The sequence below is a fragment of the Nerophis lumbriciformis genome, linkage group LG22, assembly GCF_033978685.3.
Source record: "Nerophis lumbriciformis linkage group LG22, RoL_Nlum_v2.1, whole genome shotgun sequence".
NCBI lineage: Eukaryota > Metazoa > Chordata > Actinopteri > Syngnathiformes > Syngnathidae > Nerophis > Nerophis lumbriciformis.
The window spans coordinates 6,859,959-6,876,710 of NC_084569.2; the positions used below are offsets into that span (position 1 = coordinate 6,859,959).

Genomic DNA, 16,752 nt, shown 5'->3' on the forward strand with positions numbered 1-16,752 from the left:
CATGTGTTTTGTGGACTTTTAGAAGGCATTCGACCGTGTCCCTCGGGAAGTCCTGTGGGGAGTGCTCAGGGAGTATGGGGTATCGGACTGTCTGATTGTGGCGGTCCGCTCCCTGTATGATCAGTGCCAAAGCTTGGTCCGCATTGCCGGCAGTAAGTCGGACACGTTTCCAGTGAGGGTTGGACTCCGCCAAGGCTGCCCTTTGTCACCCATTCTGTTCATAACTTTTATGGACAGAATTTCTAGGCGCAGTCAGGGCGTTGAGGGGATCTGGTTTGGTGGCTGCAGGATTAGGTCTCTGCTTTTTGCAGATGATGTGGTCCTGATGGCTTCATCCGGCCAGGATCTTCAGCTCTCACTGGATCGGTTCGCAGCCGAGTGTGAAGCGACTGGGATGAGAATCAGCACCTCCAAGTCCGAGTCCATGGTTCTCGCCCGGAAAAGGGTGGAGTGCCATCTCCGGGTTGGGGAGGAGATCTTGCCCCAAGTGGAGGAGTTCAAGTACCTCGGAGTCCTGTTCACGAGTGAGGGAAGAGTGGATCGTGAGATCGACAGGCGGATCGGTGCGGCGTCCTCAGTAATGCGGACGCTGTATCGATCCGTTGTGGTGAAGAAGGAGCTGAGCCGGAAGGCAAAGCTCTCGATTTACCGGTCGATCTACGTTCCCATCCTCACCTATGGTCATGAGCTTTGGGTTATGACCGAAAGGACAAGATCACGGGTACAAGCGGCCGAAATGAGTTTCCTCCGCCGGGTGGCGGGGCTCTCCCTTAGAGATAGGGTGAGAAGCTCTGTCATCCGGGGGGAGCTCAAAGTAAAGCCGCTGCTCCTCCACATGGAGAGGAGCCAGATGAGGTGGTTCGGGCATCTGGTCAGGATGCCACCCGAACGCCTCCCTAGGGAGGTGTTTAGGGCACGTCCGACCGGTAGGAGGCCGCGGGTAAGACCCAGGACACGTTGGGAAGACTATGTCTCCCGGCTGGCCTGGGAACGCCTCGGGGTCCCACAGGAAGAGCTGGACGAAGTGGCTGGGGAGAGGGAAGTCTGGGCTTCCCTGCTTAGGCTGCTGCCCCCGCGACCCGACCTCGGATAAGCGGAAGAAGATGGATGGATGGATGGATGAATAGATTTTTTCCCCCTCATCTTTTTCCATTTTTCATAAATTTTTTGAAAAAGCTCCAGAGAGCCACTAGGGCGGCGCTAAAGAGCCGCATCTAGAGCCGCCGGTTGCCGACCCCTGCACTAGGGGTGTGGGAAAAAAATCGATTCATATTCGAATCGCGATTCTCACGTTGTGCGATTCTCATTCTTAAAAAATCGATTTAAAAAAAAAAAATTTTTAATATTTTTATTTATTTATTTTTATTTTTTAATGAATCAATAGTGTGACAGTGGCTTACACTTGCATCGCATCTCATAAGCTTGACAACACACTGTGTCCAATATTTTCACAAAGATAAAATAAGTCATATTTTTGGTTCATTTAATAGTTAAAACAAATGTACATTATTGCAATCAGTTGATAAAACATTGTCCTTTACAATTATAAAAGCTTTATACAAAAATCTACTACTCTGCTTGCATGTCAGCAGACTGGGGTAGATCCTGCTGAAATCCTATGTATTGAATGAATAGAGAATCCTTTTGAATCAGGAAAAAAATCGTTTTTGAATCGAGAATCGTGTTGAATTGAAAAAAAAAATTGATTTTGAATCGAATCGTGACCCCAAGAATTGATATTGAATCGAATCGTGGGCATACTTGCCAACCTTGAGACCTCCGATTTCGGGAGGTGGGGGGTGGGGGCGTGGTCGGGGGTGGGACAGGGCGTGGTTGGGGGCGTGGTTAAGAGGGGAGAAGTATATTGACAGCTAGAATTCACCAAGTCAAGTATTTCATACATATATATACATATATATATATATATATATATATATATATATATACATACATACATATATATATGGGTTGTACTTGTATAGCGCTTTTTCTACCTTCAAGGTACTCAAAGCGCTTTGACACTACTTCCACATTTACCCATTCACACACACATTCACACACTGATGGAGGGAGCTAACCAGCACCCATCAGGAGCAAGGGTGAAGTGTCTTGCTCAGGACACAACGGACATGACGAGGTTGGTACTAGGTGGGGATTGAACCAGGGACCCTCGGGTCGCGCACGGCCACTCTTCCACTGCGCCACGCCGTCCCTTACATATATATATACTAGAGATGCGCGGATAGGCAATTATTTCATCCGCAACCGCATCAGAAAGTCGTCAACCATCCGCAATCCACCCGATCTAACATTTGATCAGAACCCCATCCGCCTGCACCCGCCCATTGTTATATATCTAATATAGACGATGCAAGGCATTAGTGAGGTTATAAAGCTTTTGCCTGTTAAAGAAAGTAGACTGATCCAATGCAGCACAGACATTCGCGTGCCACGCTGTCACGGCCCAGACGCACACCAGTGCGCAATCATATGGGAGCCGCGCTGAGCGCACCTCCAAGCGCGTCTCGCTGCCGGCGACGGCCGGGTATATGGGCCCGACGCTCCAGCGCCATCCATTTTCAGGGCTAGTTGATTCGGCAGGTGGGTTGTTACACACTCCTTAGCGGGTTCCAACTTCCATGGCCACCGTCCTGCTGTCTATATCAACCAGGGTGAGCCCCACCCCTTTCGTGAGCGCACTGCGCGCGGAGTGACCCCTGTTACGCGCCCCCGGCAACAGGGGTGGCGGGCAGGTAAGCTGCGCGGGCGGAGCGCGCGGAGTGACCCCTGTTACGAGCCCCCGGCCACGGGGGTGGCAGGCAGGTAAGCTGCTTACCTGCTGCGCGTGACGCCGGCCGCGGCGAAGGCGGACGAGGCGGGGTGTCGGTGCGGTGGGCGCGGTGGTGACCCTGGACGTGCGTCGGGCCCTTCTCGCGGATCGCCTCAGCTACGGCTCCCGGTGGGGCCCTGTCGGGGGAAGGGGCCTCGGTCCCGGACCCCGGCGAGGCGTCGGGGGCCTTCTCCGCTCCGTAAAAGTGTCCATCTCTTTTTTTTTTTTTCTTCTGTTGTGGCATATGCTGCAGGTGCCTGCTCGTTTTTCGTATGTGGGTAACAACATTTAACTATGTATATATATTTCCCAATTGGTTTAACTGCCACCCGCCTGAATCTATTTAAAATCTAATTTTTTTTTATTTCAATCGCCCGACCCGACCCGACCCGCGGATAAAATCTAATTTTTTTTAATTTCATCCGCCCGATCCGCGGATAATCCGCGGACTCCGCGGTTGTGCCCGCAAACCGCGCATCTCTAATATATACATATATATCTACATCCTGAAAATGTGCAAACAAAACTGTGTTTAATTGCTACTTCAAACTTGCATAAATAAATATTAAGGAATATAACATAACTTGGCTTCTGAGAGTTTCAAAATGTAATGAATAAAATGCTAAAGTTGTTGATAAACAAGCAATTATTTTAATAATTAAATATGGTCATTTTAAATTAATTATTATGATAATTTAAAATCAATTATTTCAAAAATGTTTATTTTAATGTATAATTCTATGCCTGGATGTAACAAGGAGTCACAAAAAAATACACATAAAAATACAATTAATTTTGATGTTTTTAGCAAAATATAGTAAAAATGTATTTTTACTATATTTTTTTAATTAATCAATATATTTATTTTTAGGTAAGATAAACATAATAATACAATTTATCTCTCGTCTGGATGATTTAGTTCTTGTCACCCTGTTGGCTGTCCTCACTCAGGTCCGCATGGAGCTGGAGGGGGGCGTGGCTTCCAGCTCCGGCTGAAAATCGGGAGATTTTCGGGAGAATATTTGTCCCGGGAGGTTTTCGGGAGAGGCGCTGAATTTCGGGAGTCTCCCGGAAAATTCGGGAGGGTTGGCAAGTATGATCGTGGGACACCCAAAGATCCACAGCCCTAGTATGCACACCTGCATTATGTACTTACCATGGGAGTAATGGTCTTCTGGCTGATGTCATAGTTAGTGGAGGCATTGTTCCGGATCACCTTTCCCTCATGGATGTGAACACCTTTGCCAATTCGATAGATCTGAGGACAGAAAGCTTAAAGATAATTCAGTTTTTCAACCTTTTTTGAGCCAAGGCACAAAAATCTTGAGGCACACCACCAGCAGAAATCATGAAAAAATTCAACTCCGTAGCCGATATTGACAATAAAAAGTGCATCACTATAGCTCTTGTCTCAAAGTAGGTACACTGTCACGATCTGTCACATCACACCGTGACTTATTTTGAGGTTTTTAGCTGTTTTCCTGTGTGTAGTGTTTTAGTTCTTGTCTTGCGCTCCTATTTTGCTGGCTTTTTCTCTTTTTATGGTATTTTCGTGTAGCAGTTTCATGTCTTCCTTTGAGCGCTGTTCCCCGCACCTGCTTTGTTTTCGCCATCAAGAATATTTAACTTGTTTTTATCCTTCTTTGTGGGGACATTGTTGATTGTCATGTCATGTAAGAATGTACTTTGTGGACGCCATCTGCTCCACACGCTTTAAGTCTTTGCTGTCGTCCAGCACTCTGTTTTTGTTTACTAGCTCTTGTCTCAAAGTAGGTGCGCTGTCACGATCTGTCACATCACGCCCTGACTTATTTTGAAGTTTTTGCTGTTTTCCTGTGTGTAGTGTTTTAGTTCTTGTCTTGCGCTCCTATTTTGCTGGCTTTTTCTCTTTTTATGGTATTTTCCTGTAGCAGTTTCATGTCTTCCTTTGAGCGCTGTTCCCCGCACCTGCTTTGTTTTCGCCATCAAGAATATTTAACTTGTTTTTATCCTTCTTTGTGGGGACATTGTTGATTGTCATGTCATGTAAGAATGTACTTTGTGGACGCCATCTGCTCCACACGCTTTAAGTCTTTGCTGTCGTCCAGCACTCTGTTTTTGTTTACTAGCTCTTGTCTCAAAGTAGGTGCGCTGTCACGACCTGTCACATCACGGCCTGACTTATTTTGACGTTTTTGCTGTTTTCCTGTGTGTAGTGTTTTAGTTCTTGTCTTGCGCTCCTATTTTGCTGGCTTTTTCTCTTTTTATGGTATTTTCCTGTAGCAGTTTCATGTCTTCCTTTGAGCGCTGTTCCCCGCACCTGCTTTGTTTTCGCCATCAAGAATATTTAACTTGTTTTTATCCTTCTTTGTGGGGACATTGTTGATTGTCATGTCATGTAAGAATGTACTTTGTGGACGCCATCTGCTCCACACGCTTTAAGTCTTTGCTGTCGTCCAGCACTCTGTTTTTGTTTACTAGCTCTTGTCTCAAAGTAGGTGCACTGTCACGACCTGTCACATCACGCCCTGACTTATTTTGAAGTTTTTGCTGTTTTCCTGTGTGTAGTGTTTTAGTTCTTGTCTTGCGCTCCTATTTTGCTGGCTTTTTCTCTTTTTATGGTATTTTCCTGTAGCAGTTTCATGTCTTCCTTTGAGCGCTGTTCCCCGCACCTGCTTTGTTTTCGCCATCAAGAATATTTAACTTGTTTTCATCCTTCTTTGTGGGGACATTGTTGATTGTCATGTCATGTAAGAATGTACTTTGTGGACGCCATCTGCTCCACACGCTTTAAGTCTTTGCTGTCGTCCAGCACTCTGTTTTTGTTTACTAGCTCTTGTCTCAAAGTAGGTGTGCTGTCACGATCTGTCACATCACGCCGTGACTTATTTTGAGGTTTTTGCTGTTTTCCTGTGTGTAGTGTTTTAGTTCTTGTCTTGCGCTCCTATTTTTGGTGGCTTTTCCTGTTTTGTTGGTATTTTCCTGTAGCAGTTTCATGTCTTCCTTTGAGCGATATTCCCCGCACCTGCTTTGTTTTAGCAATCAAGACAATTTAAGTTGTTGCTATCCTTCTTCGTGGGGACATTGTTGATTGTCATGTCATGTTCGGATTAGGGATGTCCCGATCCAGGTTTTTGCACTTACGATCCGATACCGATACTGACCGATACCGATACTGACCGATACTGGCCTATCGGAGCATGTATTAAAGTTTAAAGTTATTTAGCCTACTTAGTTGTCAGAATCATGTTGAAAAGGGTTTTAGTACTCTTGATAACAACTAGCCAGCTGAATTAGGGGAGTTTGAATAATACACAATGGTTGGTAACAAGAAACTGACCTGTTTATTCAAGGATAAACACAAATTAAAGCTGCAAGCAGCGTTGGTCGGGCCCGCGTATTTGGCAGGTGCTAGTCGTAAGTGTCCCAATACTTTTGTCTACTTTTAGTCTGAAGTGTCCCAAGACTTTTGTCTAGTGTACCTACCTTGTCTGCATTGTGTGGGCATGTTGGTGCATCCTGCTTTTAAGCAGCCATCTTAAAAAATACAGCAGCGCAGCAGCATCAGCGCAGCGGGTCTTTGAAGGGTCATAAAATCAAAACCGGAGCGGTTAGAAAAAAAGCGCTTCCGTCATTGTAATCACAAGGGTTCAATCTCTCTCCTGTGTGAGTTTGAAGGCGAAACGACAAACGCGCTCTGAGGAGTTCGATTTTGAAGGAAGGTGACCGGTTTTTACAAAAAAAATGTTTTGAAGGGGGAATAGCAAACTTCCTGTTGATTTTTGCTGGGGGTTGTCAATGTATGAAATGTAGGTCTAAGTGAGACCTACATAGAGGTTTTTGTTTCATGTCTCTCCGACCTTCCCAGTGGGAGTTACAGGCAGTTTTGTCATTTTTGTCTTCCGAGGAGCAGTTATTTTTGCGTTTTATTAAAACATTGCAGTATAGCGCAATTTTGAGATTAGGGGTTAGGTTTTTTTTTTTAGATCGCAATGTTTGCCAGTCCTGATGTGTGCGTTCAGTTTGGTGAGTTTTGAAGCATGTTAAGGGGGTCAAATTACAGCTCAAAGAGGCAAAAGTGACTGTATTTAGTACTTTTTTGTCTTGAAGGGGGAATTGCCAACTTCCTGTTGATTTTTGCCCGACGATATACAATTATGAAAGGTAGGTGCAAGTCAGACCTACATAGAGGTTTTTGTTTCATGTCTCTCCGACCTTCCTAGTGGGAGTTACAGGCAGCTTAGTTTTTTTTTCTTTTTAGGGGGCGCTAGAGCGCAATTTTGAGTTTTTGGGTTCGGTTTTTTTATTAAAATGTGTGGGTCAAATATGGTGAGTTTTGAAGCATGTTAAGTGGGTCAAATTAGTGCTCAAAGAGGCGGCGGAAGAAAAAAGAAAGAATAATAAAACCTTACAAATTCAATAGGTCCTTATGTCCCATTGCATAAGGACTCCCTTTGGGAGTCCTTATGCAATGGGCCATGCGGGCCCTAAATAGACAAAATTATACATGACAAACAGAAATGGCATCATTGAAACTAGGGCTGGGCGATATGGCCTTTTTTTAATACTGCGATATTTTAAGGCCATATTGCGATACACGATATATATCTCGATATTTTGCCTTAGCCTTGAATGAACACTTGATGCATATAATCACAGCAGTATGATGATTCTATGTGTTTTGATTGATTGATTGATTGAGACTTTTATTAGTAGGTTGCACAGTGAAGTACATATTCCGTACAATTGACCACTAAATGGTAACACCCCAATAAGTTTTTCAACTTGTTTAAGTCGGGGTCCACTTAAATTGATTCATGATACAGATATATACTATCAGATATATACTATCATCATAATGCAGTCATCACACAAGATAATCACATTGAATTATTTACATTATTTATAATCCAGGGTGTGGAGGGGGGCGCCGGATGTAAGTGTCAAAAAGACAGCCAAAAGAGTTTGATATGAGAATAAATCTAAAGTTAAAATATAGGGTAGAAATGCACCCATTTGCAGGAAATGTAGTCTTGATTTTCAACATTTTCTTTCAAGGCTTGCATGTCTACATTAAAACATTCTTCTTCATACTGCATTAATATATGCTACTTTTAAACTTTCATGCAGAGAAGGAAATCACAACTAAAAAAAAATCACTAATTTTTTCAGACGGCGTTGATCTGGAAATTTTTGCCTCAGCATTTTGATGGTGTGGACGTGTGGCACCGAATGGAGATAAGCGTCTTGACAGACATTACAATATTTGAACAACGATGACGAAAACTGTTTTCTCTGTCGTGTCCGTGTGTCGAAAATTGTTATGCGCTTATTTTTTTATTTGATTTTGTGTGTGGCATAGATTTGCCGTGCGCAGAGGACGTTTGAGCAGGCGCGCACCTTAGCGGCTGCGCTAGCATCACAGCTAACGTTAGCCATGCTGCTACCTCTCTGCTAGGGGAGGACGTATACGTATGTGACGTATGACGTGACAGTATGTGACGTATGACGTGACAGTATGTGACGTGTGTAAGAAGGTGCGCTCGCTGTCTGTGAGAGGGAGACACAGGAAAGAGTGAGAAGAGCCTGTCGTGTAATGCCAGCAGCTAAAAGCAACTGCGTGAGAATCCACAGACCTGTGGATGTGTTGAAGGTGTGATGGAAAATGTGGAACGGAAATTACGGAGAAGCAGAAAAGTGGAATGTATTATTTAAATCGGTGCCTTTGAAAACACGGACCGGAGTTTTTTTTTAAACTGGATCTGGATCGGCATTTTCCCATGCCTTGCCGATACGCATTTTTTAGCAAATATCGGCGGCCGATCCGATCCAAATATCGGATCGGGACATCCCTAGTTCGGATGTACTTTGTGAACGCCGTCTATGCATACTTTCCAACCTTAAAACCTCCGAATTCCGGAGATTGGAGGAGTTGCGGGGGCGGTGAAATTATTTTTTCCAATCATTTTGGAACTTGCAAGCGTATTTCTTCTTCTTACTCGTCGTCGCCATGTCTCTTCTTCGTTCTTCTGCTTCGTCTCCTTCTTGTTGTGTGTGCAGTTGTGCACTGAGCTCCAAAAGTCGTCGATGTTATTGTAGCGTCCCGTAAGAGTTAGTGCTGCAAAGGGGTTCTGGGTATTTGTTCTGTTGTGTTACGGTGCGGATGTTCTCCCGAAATGTGTTTGTCATTCTTGTTTGGTGTGGGTTCACAGTGTGGCGCATATTTGTAACAGTGTTCAAGTTCTTTATACGGCCACCCTCAGTGTGACCTGTATGGCTGTTGACTAAGTATGCCTTGCGTTACCATCAAACCAGTTAAAAGTTCACACAACGTGTCAGCATTTCTTGACAATTTTGAGTAAAGATCATTGTTAAACCCGTCAAACGCCTCAATATTATGTGAGTGGGCCGGCACGCTGTTTATATGGAGGAAAAGCGGACACCTGGACAGCATGCGGCTGTTAAGGCATACTTGCCAACCCTCCCGAATTTTCCGGGAGACTCCCGAAATTCAGCGCCTCTCCCGAAAACCTCCCGGACAAATATTCTCCCGAAAATCTCCCGATTTTCAGCCGGAGCTGGAAGCCACGCCCCCTCCAGCTCCATGCGGACCTGAGTGAGGACAGCCTTTTTTCATGACGGGAGGACAACAGGGTGACAAGAACTAAATCATCCAGACTAGAGATAAATTGTATTATTATGTTTATCTTACCTAAAAATAAATATATTTATTAATTTAAAAAAAAAAAAAACTAAATACATTTTTACTATATTTTGCTAAAAACATCAATATTAATTGTATTTTTATTTGTATTTTTTCGTGACTCCTTATTACATCCAGCCATAGAATTATACATTAAAATAAACATATTTGAAATAATTAATTTTAAATTATCATAATAATTCATTTAAAATGACCATATTTAATTATTAAAATAATTGCTTGTTTATCAACAACTTTAGCATTTTATTCATTACATTTTGAAACTCTCAGAAGCCAAGTTATGTTACATTCCTTAATATTTATTTATGCAAGTTTGAAGTATCAATAATCTAAACACAGTTTGTTTGCATATTTTCAGGATGTATATATATATATATATATATATGTATGTATATATATATATATAATATATATATATATATATGTATATATATATATGTATATATATATATATATATATATATATATATATGTATGTATATATATATATATGTATGTATATATAAATATATATATATATATATATATATGTATATATATATATATGTATATATATATATATATATATATATATATATATATATATATGTATGTATATATATATATATATATATATATATATATATATATATATATATATATATATATATATATATATATATAATATATATATATATATATATATGTATGTATGTATGTATGAAATACTTGACTTGGTGAATTCTAGCTGTCAATATACTCCTCCCCTCTTAACCACGCCCCACCACGCCCCCACCCCCCACCTCCCGAAATCGGAGGTCTCAAGGTTGGCAAGTATGTGTTAAGGGGTGAAGGTTTCAGGTGAGAGAGGACGTTAAAGGCACTGTCTTTAAAGCACGCCCCCTATATTGTTGTCCCGGGTGGAAATCGGGAGAATGGTTGCCCCGGGAGATTTTCGGGACGGGCACTGAAATTCGGGAGTCTCCCGGGAAAATCGGGAGGGTTGGCAAGTATGCGTCTTTGCTCCACACGCTGTAAGTCTTTGCTGTCGTCCAGCATTCTGTTTTTGTTTACTTTGTAGTAGAGATGCGCGGTTTGCGGACACAACCGCGGAGTCCGCGGATTATCCGCGGGTCGGGCGGTTGAAATTAAAAAAAATTAGATTTTATCCGCGGGTCGGGTCGGGCGGTTGAAATTTAAAAAAATTAGATTTTAAATAGATTCAGGCGGGTGGCACTTAAACCAATTCGGAAATATATATACATAGTTAAATGTTGTTACCCACATACGAAAAACAAGCAGGCACCTGCAGCATATGCCACAACAGAAGAAGAAAAAACGTGGTACGCGACAAACTAAAAAAGGGAATACTAAAGACCAGGGGAAAAAAAGGCCAGAAAAGTTCAGCGTGGACTCGTTTTTATGAGGTTGTAAATCAGGATGATAGTAATGCTGGCTACGTGATTTGCAAGAGCTGCGACGCTGTTTATGTCTACGACAAGTCACAAAACCGGGACATCTAACATGGTGCATCACATTTGTGCAAAACCCCGAATCTCCACAAACACCCTGAGCATGAGCAGTTTCGTCCGCCGTGATGCCAGAAGAGTGCCACAGGATGTTAAAACAAGATAGAACGCAGCTGCCTGCAGCAGTTTGAGTGGCGCGAGCGCGCTTGGAGGTGCGCTCAGCGCGGCTCCCAGATGATTGCGCACTGGTGTGCGTCTGGGCCGTGACAGCGTGGCACGCATTGAATGTCTCTGCTGCATTGGATCAGTCTCCTTTCTTTAACAGGCAAAAGCTTTATAACCTCACTAATGCCTTGCATCGTCTATATTAGATATATAACAACGGGCGGGTGGCGGATGGCGGGCGGGTGCGGTTTTGATTAAATGTTAGTTCGGGCGGATGGCGGATGGTTGACGACTTTTGTGATGCGGTTGCGGATGAAATAATTGCCTATCCGCGCATCTCTAGTGTACAGTTGTGCACTGAGCTCCAAAAGCCGTCGATGTTATTGTAGCATCCCGTAAGAGTTAGTGCTGCAAGGGGTTCTGCGTATTTGTTCTGTTGTGTTTATGTTATGTTATAGTGCTGATGTTCTCCCGAAATGTGTTTGTCATTCTTGTTTGGTGTGGGTTCAGAGTGTGGCGCATATTTGTAACAGTGTTAAAGTTCTTTATACGGCCACCCTCAGTGTGACCTGTATGGCTGTTGACTAAGTATGCCTTGCGTTACCATCAAACCAGTTAAAAGTTCACACAACGTGTCAGCATTTCTTGACAATTTTGAGTAAAGATCATTGTTAAACCCGTCCAACGCCTCATTAATATGTGACGCTGTTTATATGGAGGAAAAGCGGACACCTGGACAGTATGCGGCTGTTAAGGGGTGAAGGTTTCAGGTGAGAGAGGGCGTTAAAGGCAGTGTCTTTAAAGCACGCCCCCTATATTGTTGTCCCGGGTGGAAATCGGGAGAATGGTTGCCCCGGGAGATTTTCGGGACGGGCACTGAAATTCGGGAGTCTCCCGGGAAAATGGGGAGGGTTGGCAAGTATGCGTCTTTGCTCCACACGCTGTAAGTCTTTGCTGTCGTCCAGCATTCTGTTTTTGTTTACTTTGTAGCCAGTTCAGTGTTAATTTAGTTCTGTATAGCCTTCCCTAAACTTCAACGCCTTTTCTTAGCGGTTTATTTTTGGTTTAAGCATTAGACACCTTTTTACCTGCACGCTGCCTCCAGCATGTGATCATGACAAAGCAATTGGCTACCTGCTGCCACCTACTGATATGGAAGAGTATTACACGGTTACTCTGCCGAGCTCTAGACAGGACCGACACTCAACAAGGGCACATTATTTGCGGATTATAATAAAAAATATTTTCAACCCAATTAGGTGAAATTAGATAATCTCCCACGGCACACCAGACTGTATCTCACGGCACAGTGGTTGAAAAACACTGCATTACAACATCCATCCAAAGCAAGTCGCTGGAATAAAAAACAGACCTTCTTGTTGATCTCAGTCCGATGGTGGTAGCCCTTCTGACCGGCTCGAGCTATGGTGAAAGCCACACGAGCGGGATGCCACGCTCCGATGCACGCCACCTTCCGCAGGCCCTTGTGAGTCTTCCTCGGGAGCTTCTTTGTGTGCCAGCGACTCGTCACGCCTATCGGCAGAGAGAGTTACACACCCACAGCTGTTTGTACAACGTGCTTCTCACACTGCAAAAACTGAAATCTTAGTAAGATGAAATATCTCAAATAAGGGTGATATTTGCTTATTTTCTGTCTGATAAGATCATTCTTCTCACTAAGCAGATTTTATGTTAGAGTGTTTTACTTGTTTTAAGTGTTTTGGTCCTAAATGATCTCAGTAAGATATTACAGCTTGTTAAAGTTAAAGTACCAATGATTGTCACACACACACACTGCATTTGACCCATCACCCTTGATCAGGGCCGGCCCGTGGCATAGGCCGTATAAGCAAATGCTAAGGGCGCCGTCCATCAGGGGGCGCCACGCCAGTGCCACAAATGTTGGAGAAAAAAAAAAAAAAAAAGAAAGTTGGTACTATTATTTCTAAATACAAAAAATAATCCCACGTTAATTAAAATGCAAAGTAAAGCCCCCCCCCCCGCACGGTGCGCCCCCTCCCTTCCCATATCATGACTCTTTTTGGACGTCACCACATCAAAAAATCAACACAAGATGTCAAAACGGCCAAAACTGTCAGGTGCCCTGGGAAGAAAAAAGAGAAAAGAAGAGGAGAAACGAGAAAAAGACAGTTAGCAGGTAGGTAACGTTAGCCTACATGAAATTATTTGTCTGTTACAGAATGTGATAGTAACCTGGCTTTTTAGCATTAAGCTAACATGATTCGGCAATTGCTAATCAGTAAATAGCTAGTTCTGTTTTAACGTCGGGTTAATATTGTGGAGTGTCTAAATTGTTATGGAAAATAATAATGTAACGTTAGGTAATTGCAGTACTCCCACCTTACATTCCTCAGGGACATTTGTATTAGATCTTTTAAGCAGGTGTTTTTTGTTTACATTGTTATTGCCTTCTGGTTAGCTAATGTTTGCCCTGCAGGTAATAGTCACTTTTCCACCCCTTTATATATTAGGTATAGTTGTAAGTAAAAAAAAAAGGTCAAAGACAAAGCTATTCGGTTTCTTGTGAGTATATACACTTCACTGCCGATGTGGGGGGGCGCCACCTAAAATCTTGCCTAGGGCGCCAGATTGGTTAGGGCCGGGCCTGCCCTTGATCATACTTGCCAACCTTGAGACCTCCGATTTCGGGAGGTGGGGGCGGGGGCGTGGCCGGGGGTGGGGCGGGGGGCGTGGTTAAGATATATATATATATATATATATATATATATATATATATATATATAAGAAATACTTGACTTTCAGTGAATTCTAGCTATATATATATATATATATATATATATATATATATATATATATATATATATATATATATATATATATATATATATATATATATATATATATATATATATATATATATATATATATAAATAAAATAAATACTTGAATTTCAGTGTTCATTTACAAACTACAACTCACAAACACTTTAGAGTTAGGCTCCACCATCAGAATGTGTACTTAAACTTATAAAGATCACATGGATATTATTCAGTGAGTTGATTCACCAAAACTAACCTGTTATACAGGAGGAAAAAGCACACAGGACGTTTCAATTGTTCACAGACTGGTCGCGCTCATCAGAATGACAAGACACTTCCGGTCTGCAGGCGATAGCATTCAATTAATAATAATAATAATAATAACTGGGATTTATATAGCGCTTTTCTAAGTACCCAAAGTCGCTTTACATGTAGAACCCATCAATCATTCACACCTGGTGGTGGTAAGCTACTTTCATAGCCACAGCTGCCCTGGGGTAGACTGACGGAAGCGTGGCTGCAATTTGCGCCAACGGCCCCTCCGACCACCACTTATTCATCATTCAATTCACCGGTGTGAGTGGCACCGGGGGCAAAGGGTGAAGTGTCCTGCCCAAGGACACAACGGCAGCGATTTTTGGATGGTAAGAGGCGGGGAGCGAACCTGCAACCCTCAGGTTTCTGGCACGGTTGCTCTACCCACTACGCCATGCCGCCCAATTGGGAAGAAACGCCCTACTGCCCCCTACTGACCAATGTGAATACTGATAAATGTGGAATGACAGCTCCAAAAACGAATTCCAACCACAAAATAAAATAAATAAATCAACACAAAAATGTGACACATTATGGGTGGGTCACATATGCATGTACAGTAGATGGCAGTATTGTCCTGTTTAAAAGTGTCACAACATTGCTGTTTACGGCAGACGAACTGCTTTACGGTAGACACTGTTGTTGTGTGTTGTCAACACGTCACTCAGGTCCGCCTGAATTTCGGGAGTTTTTCGGGAGAAAATTTGTCCCGGGAGGTTTTCGGGAGAGGCGCTGAATTTCGGGAGTCTCCCGGAAAATCCGGGAGGGTTGGCAAGTATGCCCTTGATCACCCCCTTGTAGGTGAGGGGAGCAGTGAGCAGCAGCGGTGGCCGCGCCCGGGAACCATGCTGAGATTTTCTGACCTATATTGAGTAAAACATGCGTGAAACTAAAATATCAACTGTTGCAAAGCTGTGTCATCAACACTCACAAGTATAAAACTACTTTTTTTTTTAAGTAATAATTTCTTATTTCAAGCATGAAAAAAAAAATCATGACTTTTGACACAATTGTGTCTCATAATTAAAACAGATGACAGCCAAATGGACTTTGCTGTTTTATTTTCAATGAAACAAAAGTAAATACGTACTCATATTGTAGTACAGTTGTTATTAGTGAGAATATACTTATTGTCATGTCTGTGTGATCATGTTTTTGTTTTGGTCATGTTCGGTTTGGTTTTTGGACTTTTTGTGCACTTTTGTTTTGTCACCATAGCAACCATTAAGTTTTCACCTGTCACGTCACGCACCTGTTTCACGTTTTGAGTCACGCGCCTGTTTTCGTTAATCATGTCCATAGTATTTAAGTTCATTGTTTTCAGTTTGTCGTTCTGACGACATCCCGCATTTATACTCTCCACACACCCTTATGACCCTTGCTGCGCTTTTTCATGCCGTTTTTTTTCATCCAAGTAAGTTTTCTTTATTCATGCCATAGTTTGCAAGTTTTGTTTAATTGTTCATAGTTTCTGCCAATGTGCAAGTTCTGTGTTTATAGTCTAGTTTTGTACCTCCGCCCCTGTGCGCGCCTTTTGTTTGATCCTTTTTTTTTTGTAGTTATAGTGTTTAAATAAATCATGTATTTACCTTCACGCCACATCTAGTCCAATTCACTTGCACCTCGGGAGAACAAACCAAGCCATAGTCCTAGTCTTGACACTTATTTTAAGTAGGGATGTCCGATAATACCGGACTGCCGATATTATCGGACGATAAATGCTTTCAAAATGTAATATCGGAAATGATCGATGTCGGTTTCAAAAAGTAAAATGTATGACTTTTTAAAACGCCGCTGTGTACACGGACGTAGGGAGAAGTACAGAGCGCCAATAAACCTTAAAGGCACTGCCTTTGCGTGCCGGCCCAGTCACATAATATCTACGGCTTTTCACACACACAAGTGAATGCAAGGCATACAGGTCACACTGAGGGTGGCCGTATAAACAACTTTAACACTGTTACAAATATGCGCCACACTGTGAACCCACACCAAACAAGAATGACAAACACATTTCGGGAGAACAACCGCACCGCAACGCAACAGAACAAATACCCAGAATCCCTTGAAGCACTAACTCTTCCGGGACGCTACAATATACACCCCCGCTACCCCCCAACCCCCACCCCGCCCACCTCATGCTCTCAAATTCCAAGCTGCTGTTTTGAGGCATGTTAAAAAAAAAAAAATGCACTTTGTGACTTCAATAATAAATATGGCAGTGCCATGTTGGCATTTTTTTCCATAACTTGAGTTGATTTATTTTGGAAAACCTTGTTACATGGTTTAATGCATCCAGCGGGGCATCACAACAAAATTAGGCATAATAATGTGTTAATTCCACCACTGTATATATCGTATCGGTTGATGTCGGTATCGGTAATTAAGAGTTGGACAATATCGGGATATCGGCAAAAAAAAGCAATTATGGGACACCTCTAATTTTAAGCTATTTTTGGGTTCATTAAGACACTTAGGCCTAAACCTTGA

At 42.6% G+C, this 16,752-nt stretch overlaps 1 protein-coding gene across 2 annotated transcripts in view; it reads right to left on the reverse strand.

Moving 5' to 3' along the window:
• The window catches only part of LOC133615621 (large ribosomal subunit protein uL3-like), a 47,783-nt gene that overhangs the window by 8,867 nt on the left and 22,164 nt on the right, over window positions 1-16,752 (reverse strand). For both annotated transcript variants that reach the window (XM_061974356.1, XM_061974355.1), the window contains exons 6-7: window positions 12,519-12,679; window positions 3,987-4,088 (exon numbers count right to left, since the gene is read on the reverse strand). In XM_061974356.1, the coding sequence (XP_061830340.1) occupies window positions 3,987-4,088; window positions 12,519-12,679 (263 nt within the window). The remainder of the gene's footprint in view (window positions 1-3,986; window positions 4,089-12,518; window positions 12,680-16,752) is intronic.